The 17,562-nt window shown below is 47.0% G+C and overlaps 1 protein-coding gene across 1 annotated transcript in view; it reads left to right on the top strand.

Moving 5' to 3' along the window:
- The first annotated feature begins 441 nt into the window (after window positions 1-441).
- UHRF1BP1 (UHRF1 binding protein 1) overlaps window positions 442-17,562 on the top strand; it is a 17,456-nt gene continuing 335 nt past the window's right edge. The window contains exons 1-20 of the mRNA XM_010007123.1: window positions 442-476; window positions 1,428-1,590; window positions 3,182-3,220; window positions 3,672-3,763; window positions 3,947-4,136; window positions 4,529-4,669; window positions 4,795-4,965; window positions 5,904-6,081; window positions 6,507-6,593; window positions 7,186-7,350; window positions 7,806-7,948; window positions 8,691-8,832; window positions 9,367-9,560; window positions 10,257-11,806; window positions 12,046-12,242; window positions 12,755-12,906; window positions 13,321-13,468; window positions 14,603-14,868; window positions 15,697-15,805; window positions 16,301-16,404. Coding sequence (XP_010005425.1) covers window positions 442-476; window positions 1,428-1,590; window positions 3,182-3,220; window positions 3,672-3,763; window positions 3,947-4,136; window positions 4,529-4,669; window positions 4,795-4,965; window positions 5,904-6,081; window positions 6,507-6,593; window positions 7,186-7,350; window positions 7,806-7,948; window positions 8,691-8,832; window positions 9,367-9,560; window positions 10,257-11,806; window positions 12,046-12,242; window positions 12,755-12,906; window positions 13,321-13,468; window positions 14,603-14,868; window positions 15,697-15,805; window positions 16,301-16,404 — 4,266 coding nt within the window. The remainder of the gene's footprint in view (window positions 477-1,427; window positions 1,591-3,181; window positions 3,221-3,671; window positions 3,764-3,946; window positions 4,137-4,528; window positions 4,670-4,794; window positions 4,966-5,903; window positions 6,082-6,506; window positions 6,594-7,185; window positions 7,351-7,805; window positions 7,949-8,690; window positions 8,833-9,366; window positions 9,561-10,256; window positions 11,807-12,045; window positions 12,243-12,754; window positions 12,907-13,320; window positions 13,469-14,602; window positions 14,869-15,696; window positions 15,806-16,300; window positions 16,405-17,562) is intronic.

The raw sequence follows: 17,562 nt of genomic DNA on the forward strand, positions 1-17,562 counted from the left end.
TTCTCTTCCAAGAGCTGTCCCATCAGTAGTGTTAAGGTTGCCATCAGTGGCTCTTCACCATCTGTCACACTTTCTCCTAACAAAACCTTACTTTGGAAGGGCACTTTTCCTCCAGGAAGCCCTGGGTTGACTGACCAGCAGCTGCTCTGACCTCTCAGCCGGTTTTGTGCTACACCTCGTGCTGCTTTGGTGGCCACATCAGCTGCCATCCTGGCAGTGTTGCTGTGCTTCCTCCTCCCCTCCCCTCTTTGAGCAATGACTTTGTTCAAGATGTCCTTTGTGCCTTTCACAGAGAAGGAGCCCACACTGCTGGTGCAGGGAGAGGAGAGAATGGCAGCGTGTGACTGAGACTAATCCTGCTTACGTTGACAATGAGGTCTTTCTTTCTCTTCCACTTTCTGGACCACTGTACAGAATTAGAATTAGCATTAGCATGGAGGAATGTGTGGAATAAGCCCTGACTTCTTCAGCAACGGGTGAATTGTTTGCAGGAGGTCTTCAGCTTTGAACTGTGTGAGGTGCCTTGCCCCTTCTGCACAGAAGGGTTTGATGGAGACACCCTTCCCAGAGTGGTTTTGCTGACACACACACACAGTGCCTCTGTGGTCCTGCTGCCCTCTAAAATGGCTCTTCTGGTTCCTTAGGGGGCACGGTGGTTTTGATGAAGTCAGAGGTTTTCAGATTTACACCAGAATACACTGTAGTTGAGCTAGTCCTGCTGAAACTGTTTCATCCTTTGCGTGTAAATCTCACGCATTCAAAAGCTCTGAAGATACCAGACTGCATGCAAGGGAGGTGAAAACACCAGAAGATCTTGGGAGGAGAAATTGCAACCAGAGAGAGCAGCAGCTGCTGGCTGCCAAAGTGAGAGGATGACAGGAGCTTGGGCTGGGCACTGGGGAGAGGAGTTAAGTTGCATGCCTGGACCTGCTGATGAAGAGCAGGCTGGATTGAGAGTCTGGTGCTTAAAGAAGTAGCCACAAAAATAGTTTATTAATGACTTTTTACTTTCCTGTGTCAAAAACTTCAAAAAGAATCGAGATAATGAAACTTTTGACCACTGATACAGCTCTTCTGGGGGGAGCAGAACTGCTGGCCTGTTGCAGTTTGGCTTTGGTTTTCTTTGGTTTTGTCCCAGGGCAATTTTGGTAGTTTCCACTCTCCTAGTGCTTTTCAAGGGACTTTCTGTTTTTCAGGCCTGAATTTGACATACCACAACAAGCAAACACATCCTCAAATGTCAAAGTGTAAAGACGTTTGGTTTTGGTTTTTTTTTTCCAAAGCAACCAACATGTCCTGGGTTTAAAAATGTCAGAACAAAACAAGAACGAGAGTCTGATATTTAAAATACCTCTCTTAAAAGCACCTCCAGTCTCAGCAGCTTTGTTGGGAGTTGTTTTTAGACGCTCCTCTTTCTTCTCTTGTAGGTTTACCAAGAATCTCTCTCCAGACAAAATCAACCTGAGCACACTGAAAGGGCAGGGGCAGCTGACCAACCTGGAGCTGGATGAGGAGGTGCTGCAGAATGTGCTGGAGCTACCTACCTGGCTGGCCATCACTCGGGTCTACTGCAACAAGGCATCCATCAGGGTGAGCAGAGGAGGCTCAGACATGGTTGAGGCCTTCTGTTGGCAGCTTCTGGTTGTCATTCCTGATGAGGGATCACGAGCTAATTCAATCCCCACATCTCAGCCCCTGTGCTCTAGGTGTGTGATGGTGCTGATGGAAGGCTGGGAAGTGGCCACAGCAGGTCTCACCAGAGCCTTAGCTGAGGTTTCCACCCCTGAGAGCAGCCAGCAGCAGATGGTAGGGGATGCTGAGGGAAGCGCAGGGAAAGTGTGCTGGAATCCTTCTTCCCCTGCAGGTGACTTGTTAAGCCAGCTGTGAGGTCTTTGCATTTCATAACCACTCATGAATTTCCAGGAATTTACCCACGTGTTTTCAGGACCCACTTATTAAACATCCACAATGTGCTGTGGCCAAGAATTTCACACCTTCACTCCATCTGCTTTTGCTTCTGTCAAGCCTGCAAACACTAGTTTTAGTTGATAAACTCCTGGTGCTCTTACTGGAAGAAATAGTGAACAATCATTCCCTATTCATCACCTCCACATAATTTAGGATTTTACAGACCTCTCTTTGCTCATTCCCTCCCACTTCTCTGCTATTTTGATATCAGAGGAGTTTTTTTGTGTCTTCCTTTGTCCCCACAGATGATTTTTTTCAGTGCTGACAAAGTAACACAGCCCTCCAACAGGGACAGGAAACAAAAAGAAATAGAGTGCAGTTCTCTGGAAGCCTAATGATGCTGTGAGGAGTTGTAAAAACAAGTTGAGCTGAGGTCTTAATTGTTGAAAATGCAGTTCATAAGAAATGTGCAAACTGTGTGTGAAGAGCTGCACTCTCTGCATTCAGCCTTTATACCCACACTTCTCCATTTACATGCATGGTCACTGACACTGTGCATGCACTTGCACTTTTGCACACTCAGCTCTTTCACAAATTCTTCCTCCTCGTGCTATTTAGAGCAAAATTATTCTTTTTTCCGGTGGATAGGAAATGCCAGATTGTTCAGTCTCAGTTGGTACCAACCACAGTTGCATTACATGAACGGAAAAGTTTTTAGTGTATTGGAGAGACTTGCTAGGAAAGAAATATGGTTCTTCTCTGCCAAGTGACAATAAAAATGAGCCACTCTTGCTCATCTGATCCGTTCTGTTTTTAGAGTCAGATCTGCTTAATTTAGTAACAAACATTTGTTCTCCCTCCTACAAGAACTGCAGAATAAGTGTCACTGTAAGAGAATTAATCTCCCTGGTTTGTGCACGCTCCTCAAAAGACTTACCTGGCTTCCAGTTACAGCAGCAGTTAATTGTAAACTCTTTAAGGACAAGAATGTTCTCCATAAGGGAGTATGAAAAGTCAGCATCTGACCTGCAGAGTATCTGTTACTTGTGATGATACATGAAATCCAGAATTGAAGCTTGATTTATAGGTCTGGTGGCTGGAATGTCTTTTGACTTGTCTCTGTCAGCCTGTCTGACCTGGATATGGCCACACATGATGGGTTGTCACTGAGGTTGTTCCTCAGAGAAGAACTTTGTGCTCAAATGCTTCCCTGCAATTTCTCAAACTTTCCACTGCAAAGATAACCCTTGTAACCTCAACTTTGTTGTTTCAGATCCAGTGGACGAAGCTGAAAACACACCCAATCTGCCTGGTAATGTTTTGCTTCTTGTTCATTCCCTTTCACCCTCACCCTTTTTAATCTCTCCTATTTGAGAGAAGGTCTGTGAAGGGAAACTGAACTGCATACTCAAACTTTCCCTTGACCTAAATCCTCCAGGCCCTCAGCACGTAGGGGAAGGGGATTTCTGAGAATAATCCAGTTTGGCAATGACTGACCTCCCACAAGACCCACATTTCACTGCAGGACAGAGCTGGCCTGAGCTCTCAGTGAAGTCCAGGGCCACCTTGTGCCTGGTTTTTGTTGTTTATGTTCCACTCCATTTCTGGGGATTCAGATTACCCAACGATCCTGGCACTGGTGGTGTGAGAGCTTTAACACATGAGACTCCAGAGCTTGTTTATCCCTGCCCTGGAGTGTCAGAGCTAAGGCTGTTAGGCTGAGCTGGAGTCTTGATGTTTACTGCTCCCTTGTGTCCTTGCAGTACCTGGATAAAGTGGAGGTGGAGATGCGGACATGTGAGGAGCCTCGGCCACCCAATGGACAGTCCCCCATTGCTCTGGCTGCAGGTCAAAGGTCAGACCCTCAGCCCTCTAGGTTCTTTCTGACACCCCACTGTGGTATGGGTGGCCATGGTTCTGGTTGGTTAACCACTGGCCTTCCTGCACTCGGGTTTAAGTGTCTCGAACATTGGAGTCTCTCTCTCTAGCCTTACCTCTACCAGGCCTTTTATTGCAACAAGGGATCTTCTCTTTGCAGTGAATATGGCTTTGCTGAAAAGGTGGTGGAGGGGATGTTTATTGTCGTTAATTCCATCACTATCAAGATTCACTCCAAGGCCTTTCATGCTTCTTTTGAGCTCTGGCAGCTCCAAGGCTACAGTGTCAATCCAAACTGGCAACAGAGCGACCTGCGACTCACCCGCATCACAGACCCGCAGAGAGGAGAGGTAAAGGGTTGTCCTGTGCTGCCTGGCATGACATGGTACCCCATTCCCCTGGGGTAATCAGGCTGGTGTCTGAATTCTCATCCAGTGAAGGCTTGGTGGAAGAGGGTGGCTGAGAGCTGACTTGTGTTCAGACCTTTCTCTAAGCTTCTCTGATTTGAGTGAAACTGGAGCAGCTCTGAACACACTTGTGGTTTGTCTGATTTTATGCTCGAACTGAGAGAGGGGGTTGGATGTTACCTGGGGCATGGTGTCATTTTTGTACTGGGATCACAGAATAAAAGTGTGTTGGATGATTTTCTGTGGCCTTGTTTCATTCCACATCTAAGCATTTATGTTAATGCTTAAAGTTATAGAAAATCTCGGCATTTTTCTGTTCTTCTCCTTCTGGGCAGGTTTTGACATTCAAAGAGCTCACCTGGCAGACACTTCGGATAGAAGCAGATGCCACTGACAATGGTGACCAGGATCCTGTTACTACTCCTCTGAGACTCATTACCAACCAGGGGAGGATCCAGATCTCCCTGAAGAGAAGGGTGAGAGTTTCCTCCTTACTTTGCAGGATACTTTCTCACTGCCTGGTGCAGTGATGCTGCATGTTTCCTCCCACATTCCCAGCAACTGTTCATTCCCTTCACAAGACTCTCCCTTGCTGTTCCAGACCAAAGATTGCAATGTGATGGCATCCAAGCTGATGTTTCTCCTGGATGACCTGCTCTGGGTGCTGACAGATTCACAGCTGAAAGCAATGATGAAATATGCAGAGTCTCTGAGTGAAGCCATGGAGAAGTCTGCTCAGCAAAGGAAAAGCTTGGCACCAGAGTCTGTACAGGTGAGTGAGTAATAATTTGGATGTTGGTCTGCTAGTAAAAAGGAGAAGACAAGGTGATAGAGGCAGTTTCTGTTTGTGTGGCATCTGGGCCTCCCTCACAGAGCACTCTCTGAGGATCTGGTGCCTGGTGTCAGGTCAGCATTGCATGGATTGTGGGCTCTTTTTGGGTACTGAAGTGACCAAAGGAGTGGGATTCATTCCCAATAAGCATTAGGAAATGTTCGCACATAGTCAAAGGCTGGATCCTATCTGATGGCAGGGAAAAAGTGGTGGTGACTTTCATGGGTTTTCCAGTTCGGCTGGCACATGGAAAGTTGCAGAGGGTCCCAAAAGGATTTGATTTGTAACAAGCAATAAATATGTTCTAGAAAGAGTGGAATGACAATCTGCACAAGCCTTGGGGAAAGGCCTCTGGTACAATAAATTAAGCCATGAAAACAAAGTGAACTGGGATTCTCCAGGGAAAACATTGACATGCAATTTGACTGTTGTTGTTCAGGCTTCTTTTTATCTTCCTAATACTCTGGAAAGGGCTCTTGATGTTTGCAGTTGTTCTTGGGTTTGCATATAGCTTAGCAGGGCATGAGAACCATGGAGCAGCTGCTTCTGCCAGTAACCTTGAACTTCCCTAACCACTGGCTTTGTTTTCAAAACACTGTGCTGAGTAGTAGTTTGATGAATGTTGCAGAATAAATATGTAAGGAAAAGGGCCAAAGATGTTTTTTGAGGCAAGAATGAGGGAAGTGGAGTATTGCTTCTGGTGTTGGAAGTCTATTTCAAGATAAATGAAGACTAGCTTGATGTAGAGGAGGCAGAACCACACAGACAAAGAGTTTTGTTCATGGGGACGTAGGAAAGGATCCAAATTTCTGGACTACCAATTCAATTTCTACAATATTTTGCTTTCTGTTGGTTCTTACTGTGTTTGTCTCTAATAGATCACACCACCTGCTCCAAGTACCCAGCAGTCCTGGTCTCAGCCCTTTGGAGTCAGCCCAAATGCAAGTAGCATCAGTCAATACTTTGATAAGCATGACATGAAGGAGTCCTCCTACCACCTCCTCATCTCACGCCTGGATCTGCATATCTGTGATGACAGCCACACTCAGGAGACAGGTAACTGAGAGAGCAGCTCCAGGAGGAAAACACTGATCCATTCATCAGTTTTCTGCCTTGAAGGAGGATTTTCCTCTTGAAAACAAACATCTTGCATGTTACTGTTACATTCAGTTGTACTGGTCCTTGGCTAGGACACGATTTTGATACAACTTTCTGATACTCTAATAGTGGCCATGGTGACAATCAATCAGTGGTGGCAATCAGAGCAATGTTGTTCTGAATTCTCTTGGATCAGGGCTTGGAAAGTCATGGATTCCCCATCCCTGGAAGTGTTGAAGGGCAGGTTGTGTGGGGTTTGGAGCAACCTGGTCTAGTGGGAGGTGTCTCTGCCCATGCAGAGGTTGGATATAGATGATCTTTAAGCTACCTTCCAACCCAAACCATTCTGTGCTTATGGTTTTTATCTGTTTTCTTTTCCACAGGCACTTTAAAGCATGGGATGCTGGGAGGTGCCATGCAGCTGACCTTCAGGAGGATGGCTTTTGACTATTATCCTTTCCACAGGGCAGGTAGGGGAGTGTGTGGCTTTCCAGCTTGAGGAGAGAGATAAGAAAGAGTTTGAGGAGCAGTGATGCTGAATGGCTTCAGGTAGGGCTGGAAGAAAGGCTCCACAAAGGACTTGGGACTTCAGTCCCCATGGGCAGGGTTAATCTGATTTACCTGTCAATGGGTGACTGACATGTTGCTGGCAGAGCAAAGCACAAGGAGAAGAATAAGTTACTGTCAGTCATAAACACATCAACTTGAAACTTTGGATTCCTTTTCAGTTGCTTAAGCTCTGAATCTGGTTCCTAAATGTGCCTGATGGATTCGGAAGGGCTATAGGATGCATGCCAGGAGAAAATCTGTTTGTGGTTAGCTGAAAAATCAAGGAAAAGTGACCTTTGCGTTCTTCCCAACACTTGAATTTGGAACACTTACTAGTGGGACCAGCTCTGCTAGTTGTGAAAGGCTGCACTTGTTTCACAAGCACTTTGCTGCAGATTGTATGTTCAGATCTGATGCCAATAAAGAGGAATCCTGTCCAGATCTGCTTGTGTCTGAGGCTTGTGTGTATCCAGAAACCTCATTTTTAATGCCAGGATGTTTGCTTTTGTGCAGGAGATGCCTGCAAGCATTGGGTGAGGTACAGTGAAGCTATGGAAACACGGGGACAGTGGGCAAAGAGGTTGGTCAGTGAATTTCAAAGCAAGATTGAGAAGCGTTATGAAGAAATGGACCCTGCATTTCCCAGGACTCCACTTTCCCCCTTCAAAAAGAAACCAGGTAATGGCAGTTCATAAAACTCCTAACAAAGCTGGTAACAAGATGGTAACAATTTTTCTGCATGCAGCAATAACTCCAGTTGCCTCTCCCCAGTTTAGCCAGCTGATTTGTTGGTGCAGAGAGCCACAACACACTAAAAACCATAAGCAGAATGGTGAGGGAAGGTGGCTGGAATAACACTGCACAGGAATGGACAGGCTGCAGTGCTCACTTTCCTAGTTTCTTCATAAGCCTGGCTGAAGAATGTGTTCTTCTGCTAGAGAGCAGGCTCATCTTTCAAAGTGTTCTTCCTTCAGAAGTCCTAAGGTTTTTCCCTGCCTTACCATGCTCATCTGTTTCTAATTTTGGGGCCGTTAATTCTGCTGTCTAAGTACATCTGTGTTGGTAGTGATGGTGAAGTTCACTGCCAAGGAGATGAGCAAAACCCTGCTGGTTCTGCTTTTCCATCCCCACAGATCCTTCATTGAGTACTCCTAAAAGTCCCTCAGAGAAGGGCCGTGGACCTCCCACAAGTTTGCCCCGACTCAGGCACCCCCCTTGGAATCGGCTTCGATCCAGCTGTGTGGTGGTTCGAGTGGATGACCTGGATGTCCACCAGGTAGGAATCTGAGCAGTGTCAGGATGTGTTCACATGTAATTTTTTAAAAAGATATTTAATCTGATATGGTTCAACCAAACAATTCAAATCTCAGGTCATTCAAGACAATCAAAGCTCTGCCCAGAGAACCCAAATCCCATCATTATGTTGCGCTTAAAGCTTTTAAACCAAGGATGGAGTGTGGATAGTTTCCTTCCTCAGAGGAAATTGCATTCAGAGCCACAGAGTTTCTGTACTCTGGTCACATCCAGACTTGCATCAAGCATTAGGCAGGCCTGGGGTGAAAGGTATCATGCATTTGGGAAGTTAGTGAGGATGGATCTTTTGACAGAGGAAGAATAAGTCTTCCCTCATGCTTCCTGCCCGAGGACAGAAAGCATCACTTGACTGGATCACCCACATACCCTTTGCAAGAGCATAATCAGTACCAGAGCCTACAATAGGTTTGCCAACTTGCTCTTAACCATGAAGAAAGCTAGAACAGATTTTAGTTCTGTGTATTCACATCACCTAATTCTGCTCATCATTGCTTTTACTAGCAGTGACAGGAGACAGAACTAAATTCCCTCAAAGGAGAGGAGCTGGCAATATTAGCAGGTAGAAAAAGGTTTTATTTTTACTTGAAAGCAAAGTATGTTTGAGTAAATGAGCTGGATTGAATATAGGAGCCTGCAGGGTTACTGGGACACTGTTTTGCCAAATCTGAACTCTGCACAACTGCTTCTTACCCTTGTGTTTTCAGGTTTCTACAGCTGGTCAACAAAGTAAGAAACCCTCCATGTTGCTTTCCTGTAGTAGAAAATTCCTCAAACTTCCTCATCAGGTCTCTGCAATCCATATTGAGTTCACAGAGTATTACTTCCCAGACAATCAGGACTTTCCAGGTAATACACCAAGGTTAGCACCTTCTTTCCTAAGTTTCTGAAGGAATCAGTCAACTGAATTCTTTAGGTGTGAACCCTGTTACAGATTCTGTGTCCATATTTGTTTAGTTTCCTGATGTTTGCATTTATATTTTTTTTAATTATTTTTTTTTTTTGCCTCTGGGAAAGTGGGGTAGAATGATAGGATGGTTTAAGTTGGAAAGGACCTTAGACATCATCAGGTTCCAACCTCCCTGCTATGAGCAGGGACACCTCCCACCAGCCCAGGCTGCACAAGCCTCATCCAACCTGACACCTCGAAGGAGGGGGCTTCCACAACCTCCCTGGGCAACCTCTTCCAGTGCCTCCAGGCACTCCAGGGTAGAGTTTGCCTGGTGCAGAATGTGCACAGCTCCCTTTCATCAGGTTTGTCTTGAAGAGGGAGTTGAAGCTCTCTGGGTTGGTGTTGTCAGTGCAGGTTACACACTGAGCTGCAGACCACCTGAAGAGCCTTTACTGCTGCGATTAACCTGTCTCCATTCTGTTTCATTGTAGTTCCATGCCCAAACCTGTATGTACAGCTGAATGGCCTGATGCTTACCCTGGACACAGCAAGTGTGCTCTGGATGAACCTCTTCTGCCTGGATCTCTGTCGCAGCTTGGAGCAGTTCAAAGCCATCTACAAGCTGGACGACTCGGGCAAGCGGGATGAGCATGTTGATGTTCGGCTGGATGGCTTCAAACTGAAGGTACCAGCCCCTTCCTTCTGTTCCCAGTCTTCAATGTTCCCTGTCATGGAAAGAGCAGGAGACCAAGGAAATGGTCCAGAATGAGAAAACAAACCCTCTGCCTTTCGCTGACTTCAGTCTACCATTTGTTTTAGTTCTGTTTTGATTTATGGGCATTTAAACAGGTCCTTGAGTTCCAGGCAGACAAGTCAGTATTTATGAAAACAGTGTCAAGCAGAAATGGTTGATTCCAATAGTCAAAAGTTGTTTTCTGGCCCTTGGAAACCACTTTGACTCTCATACCATTCCCAGTGGGCCTCCATCTGCTGCACTGACATCCTGGAGTGTTTCCACTTTCTACCCCTGTTAGTAGTTCTGTGAGGAGGAGGCTTAAAGAACTGAAAGTCCTTTCAGAAAGAGATCAAAGCAGTGGTTTTAAGATGAGCTGCTACATAAGCCATGGATGGTAAAAGAACCTAAAAATCAAATTATATTCAAATTCCCTCATGTCTCTTTCCTCTTCCCTGATTTGTAAGTTTAATTTTTCAGATAGGGGTAAACTGAGAGTTTAGTCCAACTCTTGGGATTTTAATGGGACCAAGACTTCTGAATTTTTCCTGTATCTCACAGCTGACCTTCTGTGTAGATGGCCAGGACAAGCCTCTGTTAATTTCCCTTCTCGCTGCTTTATTTGTACTGTCTGTCTTCTCTGTGTAGCTGAACATCCCTGTGGAGAAGAAAGTCTGTGACCATCCGGATCGTCCGCAGAGCCTCTGCATCTGCATGTCAGAGGTGACTGCCACCAACACCCGCCACGCTCCATCCTGCACCTGTCAGGACCTCCAGAGCCTCTTCCGTCAGTTTGCCAGCTCAGAATTCTTCCACTCCAGCTACACTAAGTTCCCAAGGTCTCAGGACAATTTCAGTCTCCTCCACACCCTTTTCCTGCGCCATGCCTATGAGGTGGAGGACAGGCCTCCAAAGCAGCCAGGCTTTCCCCAGCTGCTATGCAAAACCTCTGCCTCTGAAGATCTGTGGTCTCTGAATTTCACTGAGCTTTCCCTGGGCTTTGAGGGAGCTGAAAGCTCCAAAGGCAGAGCCCTTAGCTTTATTGACCCTTTTCCCCTTTCCATTTGGGCCTGCCTTCCCAAGAGATGGAGGCAAGCTCAGATAGCTAAGCGACAGGAATTGGCTGCCCCTGAGTTGAAAATCAAGCCCTCTGCCAGCTTTAGCCATCACTCCAAGAATCAGAACCTTTCCAGAGAACATGGGTTTTGTCAAAGATCAAAGACTGACCAGGATCTGAAGAACATCTCCAAGGTCCCAGAGACAATGGATGTCTTGGGGGAATCTGACTGTGAAATGGATGGTGGAATAGATGATAAAGAGCTGGAAGCCTCTGCTGATGTCCATGTCCTTGTGTCCTCCTCTGTTCATGTCAAAGTTCGGCTCAACCACTACCAGTACTTGGTGCTACTCAGGATGAGAGAAGTTCTGCAAGCACTACAGGAGCAGTTGGCCCAAGATACCCAGGAAGTGACAGGGTCTCCTCTAGACCCCATGTCTGCCTGTGTAGGAGTTGTGTTCCACAGTGCTGAGGTGGCCCTGCTCATGAATCCTGCACCAAGCTCTGTCTTGGAACCCAGGTCCCTGGACTCAGACACAACAAGCCTGATTGAGTCGGAGCTCTCGCCTTCAGACAGCAAGGAGGGGCTGGTGGCTGAAGAGAAGGGACTGAAATCAGAGACCAGTTCAGAGAAGGGAGTATGCAGCACCTCAGAGGTCCTGGAGGACAGTGGGATTGAAAATATAGCTCCCAGTGTAACCACTGTACCACTGGAGAGACTCCCAAGATCCACAAGCGACGGAGTTTTGAGTACAGCTCCACATAGTAAGAGCATAGAGGAGAAAGGTTTGATAGAGGAAGCCCATGAAGCTGTGGAAGCCCTGGTTGCAGAAAGACCAGCAGAGAGCAGCAGCTATCCTCAGAGCCCTCCTATCCTCCCTTCTAGCCCAACCTCAGACACACAGCCCTTGGGGAGGGGAAACGCTGCTCTCAATGGCCAGGCAGAGCTCATCCCTCTGAAGAACATCGAGGTGGAGCTGTCAAGTGCACTGCACATCACCAAGGATGCCACAAAGGAAGCTCTGCACGTCACTATGGACCTCACCAAAGAAGCCATGTCTATTACAAAAGATGCTTTGAGCCTGAGCCGGGAGAAGATGACCTCCACCATGCAGAAGATGCTCTCTCTCCCCCCAGCCAAGTGAGTGGGCCATCCTCCTGGGCTGCACAACAGCTGGGAGGCTGCTGGGGATGGGGAAATGGAGGCAGACTGCTCCCTTTCTTTCCATATCATTGGGATGGGAGAGAGGTTAGATCTTCATCTCCTGGGGATGGTTTCAGTACACTAGAATCTGACTTGCAAGTGTTCAGGGTCCAACCTGGTGTCTGTGTGACATGGAGGCTAAACTGTTTGCCTTGATGGCTGTGTTTTTTTGGCAGGGATTCTGTGCCCAAAGCAGAAGAGGGAGCAGTGACTCCAGGTGGGGGCAGCAGCAGCCGAATGAGGTTCTTCTCCATGAAGAGGACAGCATCCCAGCATTCCTTTGACACCACATCCGTGGATGGGAGTGGCCCTGAGGATGGGCTGTCTGTGGACAGCGATGGCAGTGATGGTTTTGTGATGCTCACAGACTCTGGTAACAGCCCCTTGGCTTTATCCTCCTCCTCACTCTTATTTCCCACTGGTGAACAGTTCTCTGCCAGGGGCAACCAAGTCATGCTGCGTGGAGTTCCCTGGTGTCACTCCTTCTTTGGGAAGGTTGTGAGCAGTTCACCCAGTGTCTCTTTCTGCTTTTGTAGGTGTTTTTCCTTTGAGATGAGGAGTATAAACAAGTGGGAAGGGTGACCCATGCACACAAGGATGTTCTAAAGCATTTGACCCAAGAGCAAGGACTGTAAATGTGTGCAGGGGGGTGGGTGGGACACAGTATTTAGGAAGGGGTGGCTGGAATAGGGTGCACTGAGCATTTCAATGTGTGACTTTCACTTCAGCTCTGTATTGCTGAAATTCATCTGAGGAGCTGGAGAGAGTTCCCCAGTGGGTGGTACAGGCTGATAGGCCATGAGATTCAGACAGATGCTGAGATCAGGACTTCTTAAAACCAGAAAAAGAAACAGGATCAAGTTGTTGTTATTCTTTCTATTTCAGAACCCAGCCTGGACCCTCTTCCCTCAGGGAATCTTCCTCAGGTCCACAGTGACACAGGCAGCAGAGCAAGCCTGATGGCAGAGGATGAGGGCAGAGTGTCTCCTGAAATAAACAGCTCCACTTCCCAGAGTGAAGACCCCAGCCTTCAGCTGGTCAGAGTTCTGTTCCTTTTCACTGTAATATTGTCTTTAAGCGAATCATAGAATCACACAATGGTTTGTGTTGGAAGGGACCTTCAAGATCATATAGATCAACCCCCTGCATGGGCAGGGACACCTCCCACCAGCCCAAGTTGCTCCAAGCCCCATCCAACCTGCCCTTCAACACTGCCAGGGATGGGGCAGCCACAGCTTCCCTGGGCAACCTGGGCCAGGGTCTCACCCCCCTCACAGCGAAGAATTTCCTCCTCATGTCCAACCTAAACCTCCCCTCTTCCTGTTTTGATCCATTACCCATTTGTCCTCTCACTCCAAGCCCTTGTCCAAAGTCCCTCCCCAGCTTTCCTGTGGAAAATTGAACCCTGGGGTGATGTTTGTTTAACCTGAGTTTGTCACTTGCTGTTCCAGGTGTCTGTCCTTGTGTTGAAGATGAGTGAGGTCAGCTGTGGAATAGAGGCACGAGGGGATGACTTGTCTGTTGCTGTACAAGTGATGAACGTGGTTCCAGAGCAACTGAGCAATGTTGGGATGTGGCAGTACCTGCGTGGCTACCTGGGTATGTCCCTGCCTCTCAAAATCTGCTTCCATAACTGTGCTTCTTTAACTGGCTTTTATACCCACCACCCTCAGGGAGCATTAAATTTTAACTGGCACTTCAGTGCTAACGTTCAGTGTATTTAGGATTGAAATACAACATGTGTGAGGGAGTGTGAGTGCTGAGAATCTTTCTGTCCGTGTTTGAAATCTGGTTTTTGAAAGATGTTTCCAAAGTCCCTGCACAGCCAAGCTCTGTGGTGCTTAGTAACCGGTGACTGGGATTTTTCTAATTGCTGATAAGATGAATGGAATGAATTAAAAGAGTGAATAAAGGTTGCAGGGAAACCCTGAAGTTATTCCTGCCCTAAATATAATGCTTCTGGGCTAGGGTACTTCCCCAGGTTGAAACTCGAAGACCGTGCTGCCTGTGGCCACGAGGGGGCAACGTGGAATGGAAGCTGAGGTGAAAGGCTGGTTCCAAGTGTGCTGAGGTGGTGAGAGGTGGGGAATGCCTCTGGGAGCTTCAATCACAGAATCCTCACCGTTGGAAAAGACCTCTGAGATCACATGAACCCAAGCTGGTTCGTGTTTCTCTCACACACCTGGCACATGAGTTTTGAACATTTGAACATGAGTTTTAAGCATTTTGCAATGACAACTCCACATGTTTTCTTACGTTTGAACAAGAATTTTCTGTGTGACCTGCCCCAGGTGGTCCTGCTTTTAGCAGGGAGGTTGGACTTGATTTTCTCTAGAGGTCCCTTCCAACTCCAAACATTCTGTGATTCTGTGAAGAACTCAATGCTGCTGTGGCCCCCAAGGAAATTATTCCACTGCAGTTAAATATGCTTGTATTTTGAAGTGGATGATACAAGATTATACAGTATTATGGTTCATTTTTCTTTCTATACATTTTGCTTTCTGAAGGCACCCTGTATCCTCCAGTTCTGGTGTTAGTTCCTGAGATATGGACTATTAATAATTTGAAATTTGGATTCTTTTCATGTGAAGGGTGATTTCAGGCTGCTGTCACTGTGAACCTGACTCTCTTCTCCATCTGACCAGTAAAAGGCTTTTCAGGATACCTGTTTTGAGTTGATCTCTTGCCACTGCTGCCACCTTCTGCATCAAGGTCTTTCTGCTTTAGCTCTAGGAGATCCAGGTGCAGAGAAGCCTTCAGCCCCTGAAGCTGGTCAGACCCAGCCAGATGTGTGTCTACGTCTGGCAGCAGGACCTGGTGCTGCTGTGCACTCCCCCCTGGCTGTGCAGAATGGTTTCCTCCAGATGCTGGTCCACAGTTACACAGCAGACTTCTTCATGTCCTTCCTTACCAACCTTGGCCCTTTTCTTGAGGATGAAATAATTCCAGAGGTAATCCCCATGGAGATAGAAGTTGTGGATGCCAAAATCACGTTGAAGGTGAGTGTGTGGGGAACAAGGGTTTCCCCACAGGATGGTAGGCTGGGCAGAGCTCACTTGCAAGGTTCTGCTAGGGAAGGGGTGCTGTGGGATTGCTTTGGGCCTGTGTGGAGGTCCTGGTTTCCTGATACTGTTTCATTCTGCTTCTAAAAACTGTCTTAGGGATGAAGGAGTACACAATGGAATTCTGGAGTGGTCAGGTTGTGGAGAAGTGGGAGCCTGACATGCACATTCTCTCCCAGCTTTGTTGGTGACCTGTTTTGCAGCTGAAAGGAAATAATGAAATACCTCATCCACCAAGGGCCTGTGCAAAATGGGAAATAGTTGACCTTTTCTGGAAACATTTTGAGAATTACAGATAGGAAACATTGTGCAAGAGCTGGCTGGTATTTAAGAGGGGGGACTGATAAGTTCTTGATTGAACCTCTTTGGAATCCATGCTTTGGCTCCACTGCCAAGCAGGAACCAGGGCTGCTTCACAGCAGCTTGAAAGTCTTCAGACTAAGGGATATTGGCTTTTTTGGCTAATATTGGCTGGGGATTTGAATCAGGAATTTGTAGGATGACAACTGTGAGAGCAGCCTTCAGGGTGATGGTCATAGGCCTCTCCTCAGCCTTTCTTATGGATATAACAGAACTCTGAGAAGTGCTTCCTATGCAGCCTGAGACTCACAGTCTTGATTCTCAAGGCTGTGAGGGGTGACCTTGGTGAGCTCTGGCAGTGCTGCCAGTCAGTAACACTACTCCTCTGAAGGCTGGGGGCAAGGGGAGTCCTTTGCAGAGTTGCCAGAGCTGTCACAGCAGTTCATCTCTTTGTTTTTTTTCCAGGATGACAGCCCCCAGGTGTACCCCACCTCCCCTGGCCCTGTTCCCATCACCTTGGCAGTGGATCACGTCGTGGTGAAGCGCAGAGATGATGGGGTGTTCTACCTGACAGGTCAGCAACACCAGGAAACCTGGTTTAATCCCCCCTGGCACCTCCCAGGCTGTCCTGGAAGTAAGAGTGCTCTGCTGTGCCTGGTGCTGGAGGAGATTGGAAGTGAAATGTGCTGGTCTTTGTTCTGTTCTCTGCACTCACTTCTACCTGAATGGGCAAATCATCTGTTTCCATTGCAAGCACCCAGGTCTACCTGGATTCCTGCCTCTCTAGATCTTGCTGCTTTTGTTGTTTTGTTTTAACAGCAAATTTGATACCTCAGGCAGGGCAGGTTAATAGCTAAAACAATGAACTGACAGCCTGAATTTGTCTGATGTTTCCTTGAGCTCACAGTCAGGACAGATTGCTGCTTCTTCCCTTGCTTTGGTTTCTCCATTTTAAAATGGAGAAGAGATTTCTCCCACCCCGTTTAAAAACAGAAAAGTTACTATTTTTGTCCTGGGAACCCTCTTGTACAAATGTCCACACCTGAATGTTTTCTGTGCTTCTTTCCAGCCCCAAAAGGGGAGAGCTCATCTAAACTGGAAAAACCTGTGGCAGCTCATCAGGAGGAGAAGGCCCCAGTGGAGAGTGTCCCAGGCCCAGCAGCAGGACTGCAGGTGAGTCACCCCTGCCTGGAGCTGTCTGGACAAACTCCCAGCTGGCAGCAGGTTGCAATTTAAAGTCTTTTGTCTTCAAAAACATTGCAGTTACTGGTAGGTGTGGTGTGCTGCAGATAGGAAGTGCACACAAAAGCAGCCTGTGCCTCCTTGCACAAGCATTCTGAGAAGCTGGGATACCCTGCCCAGCACAAACGCTTTTCTTCCCTCTCAGAAATTTCTATTTTTGTATTATTTTTTTTTCTTCTGATTGGCTTCATCTTCCCATCATGTCCAGTTTCTTCTTAGAAAAATGGGAATCTTGAGGTTCCCACATGGAAAGGGATGTTTTGCCAGAGCAGAGTCGGTTTTACAGCCAGAGTTCCAGATTCCTTAAAGTTTCTGCTGTTCAGTTTAAACTTTCTTTCCATTTTGATCCATGTATCAGGAATTCTGATGGCTGGTTTGTTTTTAAACATGCAATGCTCTCCATTTTTACTTGCTACCAGATCTGCTTGGTAAACTGATCACTTGCTATGGAAAAACACATATTAAGGGAGCAAAATGGCTGATGGGGCACAGATTGGACCTTTGGATTCTGTTCCTTGGTTGGTGACAACTCATTTTTCATCTGTGTCTCTTCCATTTAGTGCAGAGACTTTCTCTCCTTCCTGTTCCTTGCATCAGCAGCCCTGACCTTAAAGTAGCTTAACTTCAGTTTATTTTCTGCTGTTGTGGATCATATTAAGAACAAATGCAAAGGCTAAATTCTTGAGTAAAAGTATTTCTGAAAGCCCAAGGGAAAACCTGGGCTGTGCCATGAGACTGCAGTGGGATCTCACTGCCAGTGACTGAGGACAGAATCAATTTTGTTCATGGAGCCAAGAAACAGGCATTCCAGGACCTGCCTGCTGCAGCTGACATCTTAGTGGTGACAAAGCTTCAGAGCTGTATCAGGGCTCCTTATGAAAGAAGAGTGTAGATCAGAGCCCAGTTTTTTTGTCCTACTTTGGTGTACAGTTATCTTCAGCCAGAATCAGCTGGCTACTTGGCAGGAAGAACCAAACCTTGCCCACTCCAAGTCTTGTTCCTGTGCTTAGGAATGTGAGGAGCAGAGAGTCTTCAGCCCTCCCTGGCAGCCTGAGCTGACTCTGAGGGCAGGGATGGAAGTCAGCAGGA

The sequence above is a fragment of the Chaetura pelagica genome, unplaced genomic scaffold (assembly GCF_000747805.2).
Source record: "Chaetura pelagica isolate M959 unplaced genomic scaffold, ChaPel_1.0 scaffold757, whole genome shotgun sequence".
Taxonomy (NCBI): domain Eukaryota; kingdom Metazoa; phylum Chordata; class Aves; order Apodiformes; family Apodidae; genus Chaetura; species Chaetura pelagica.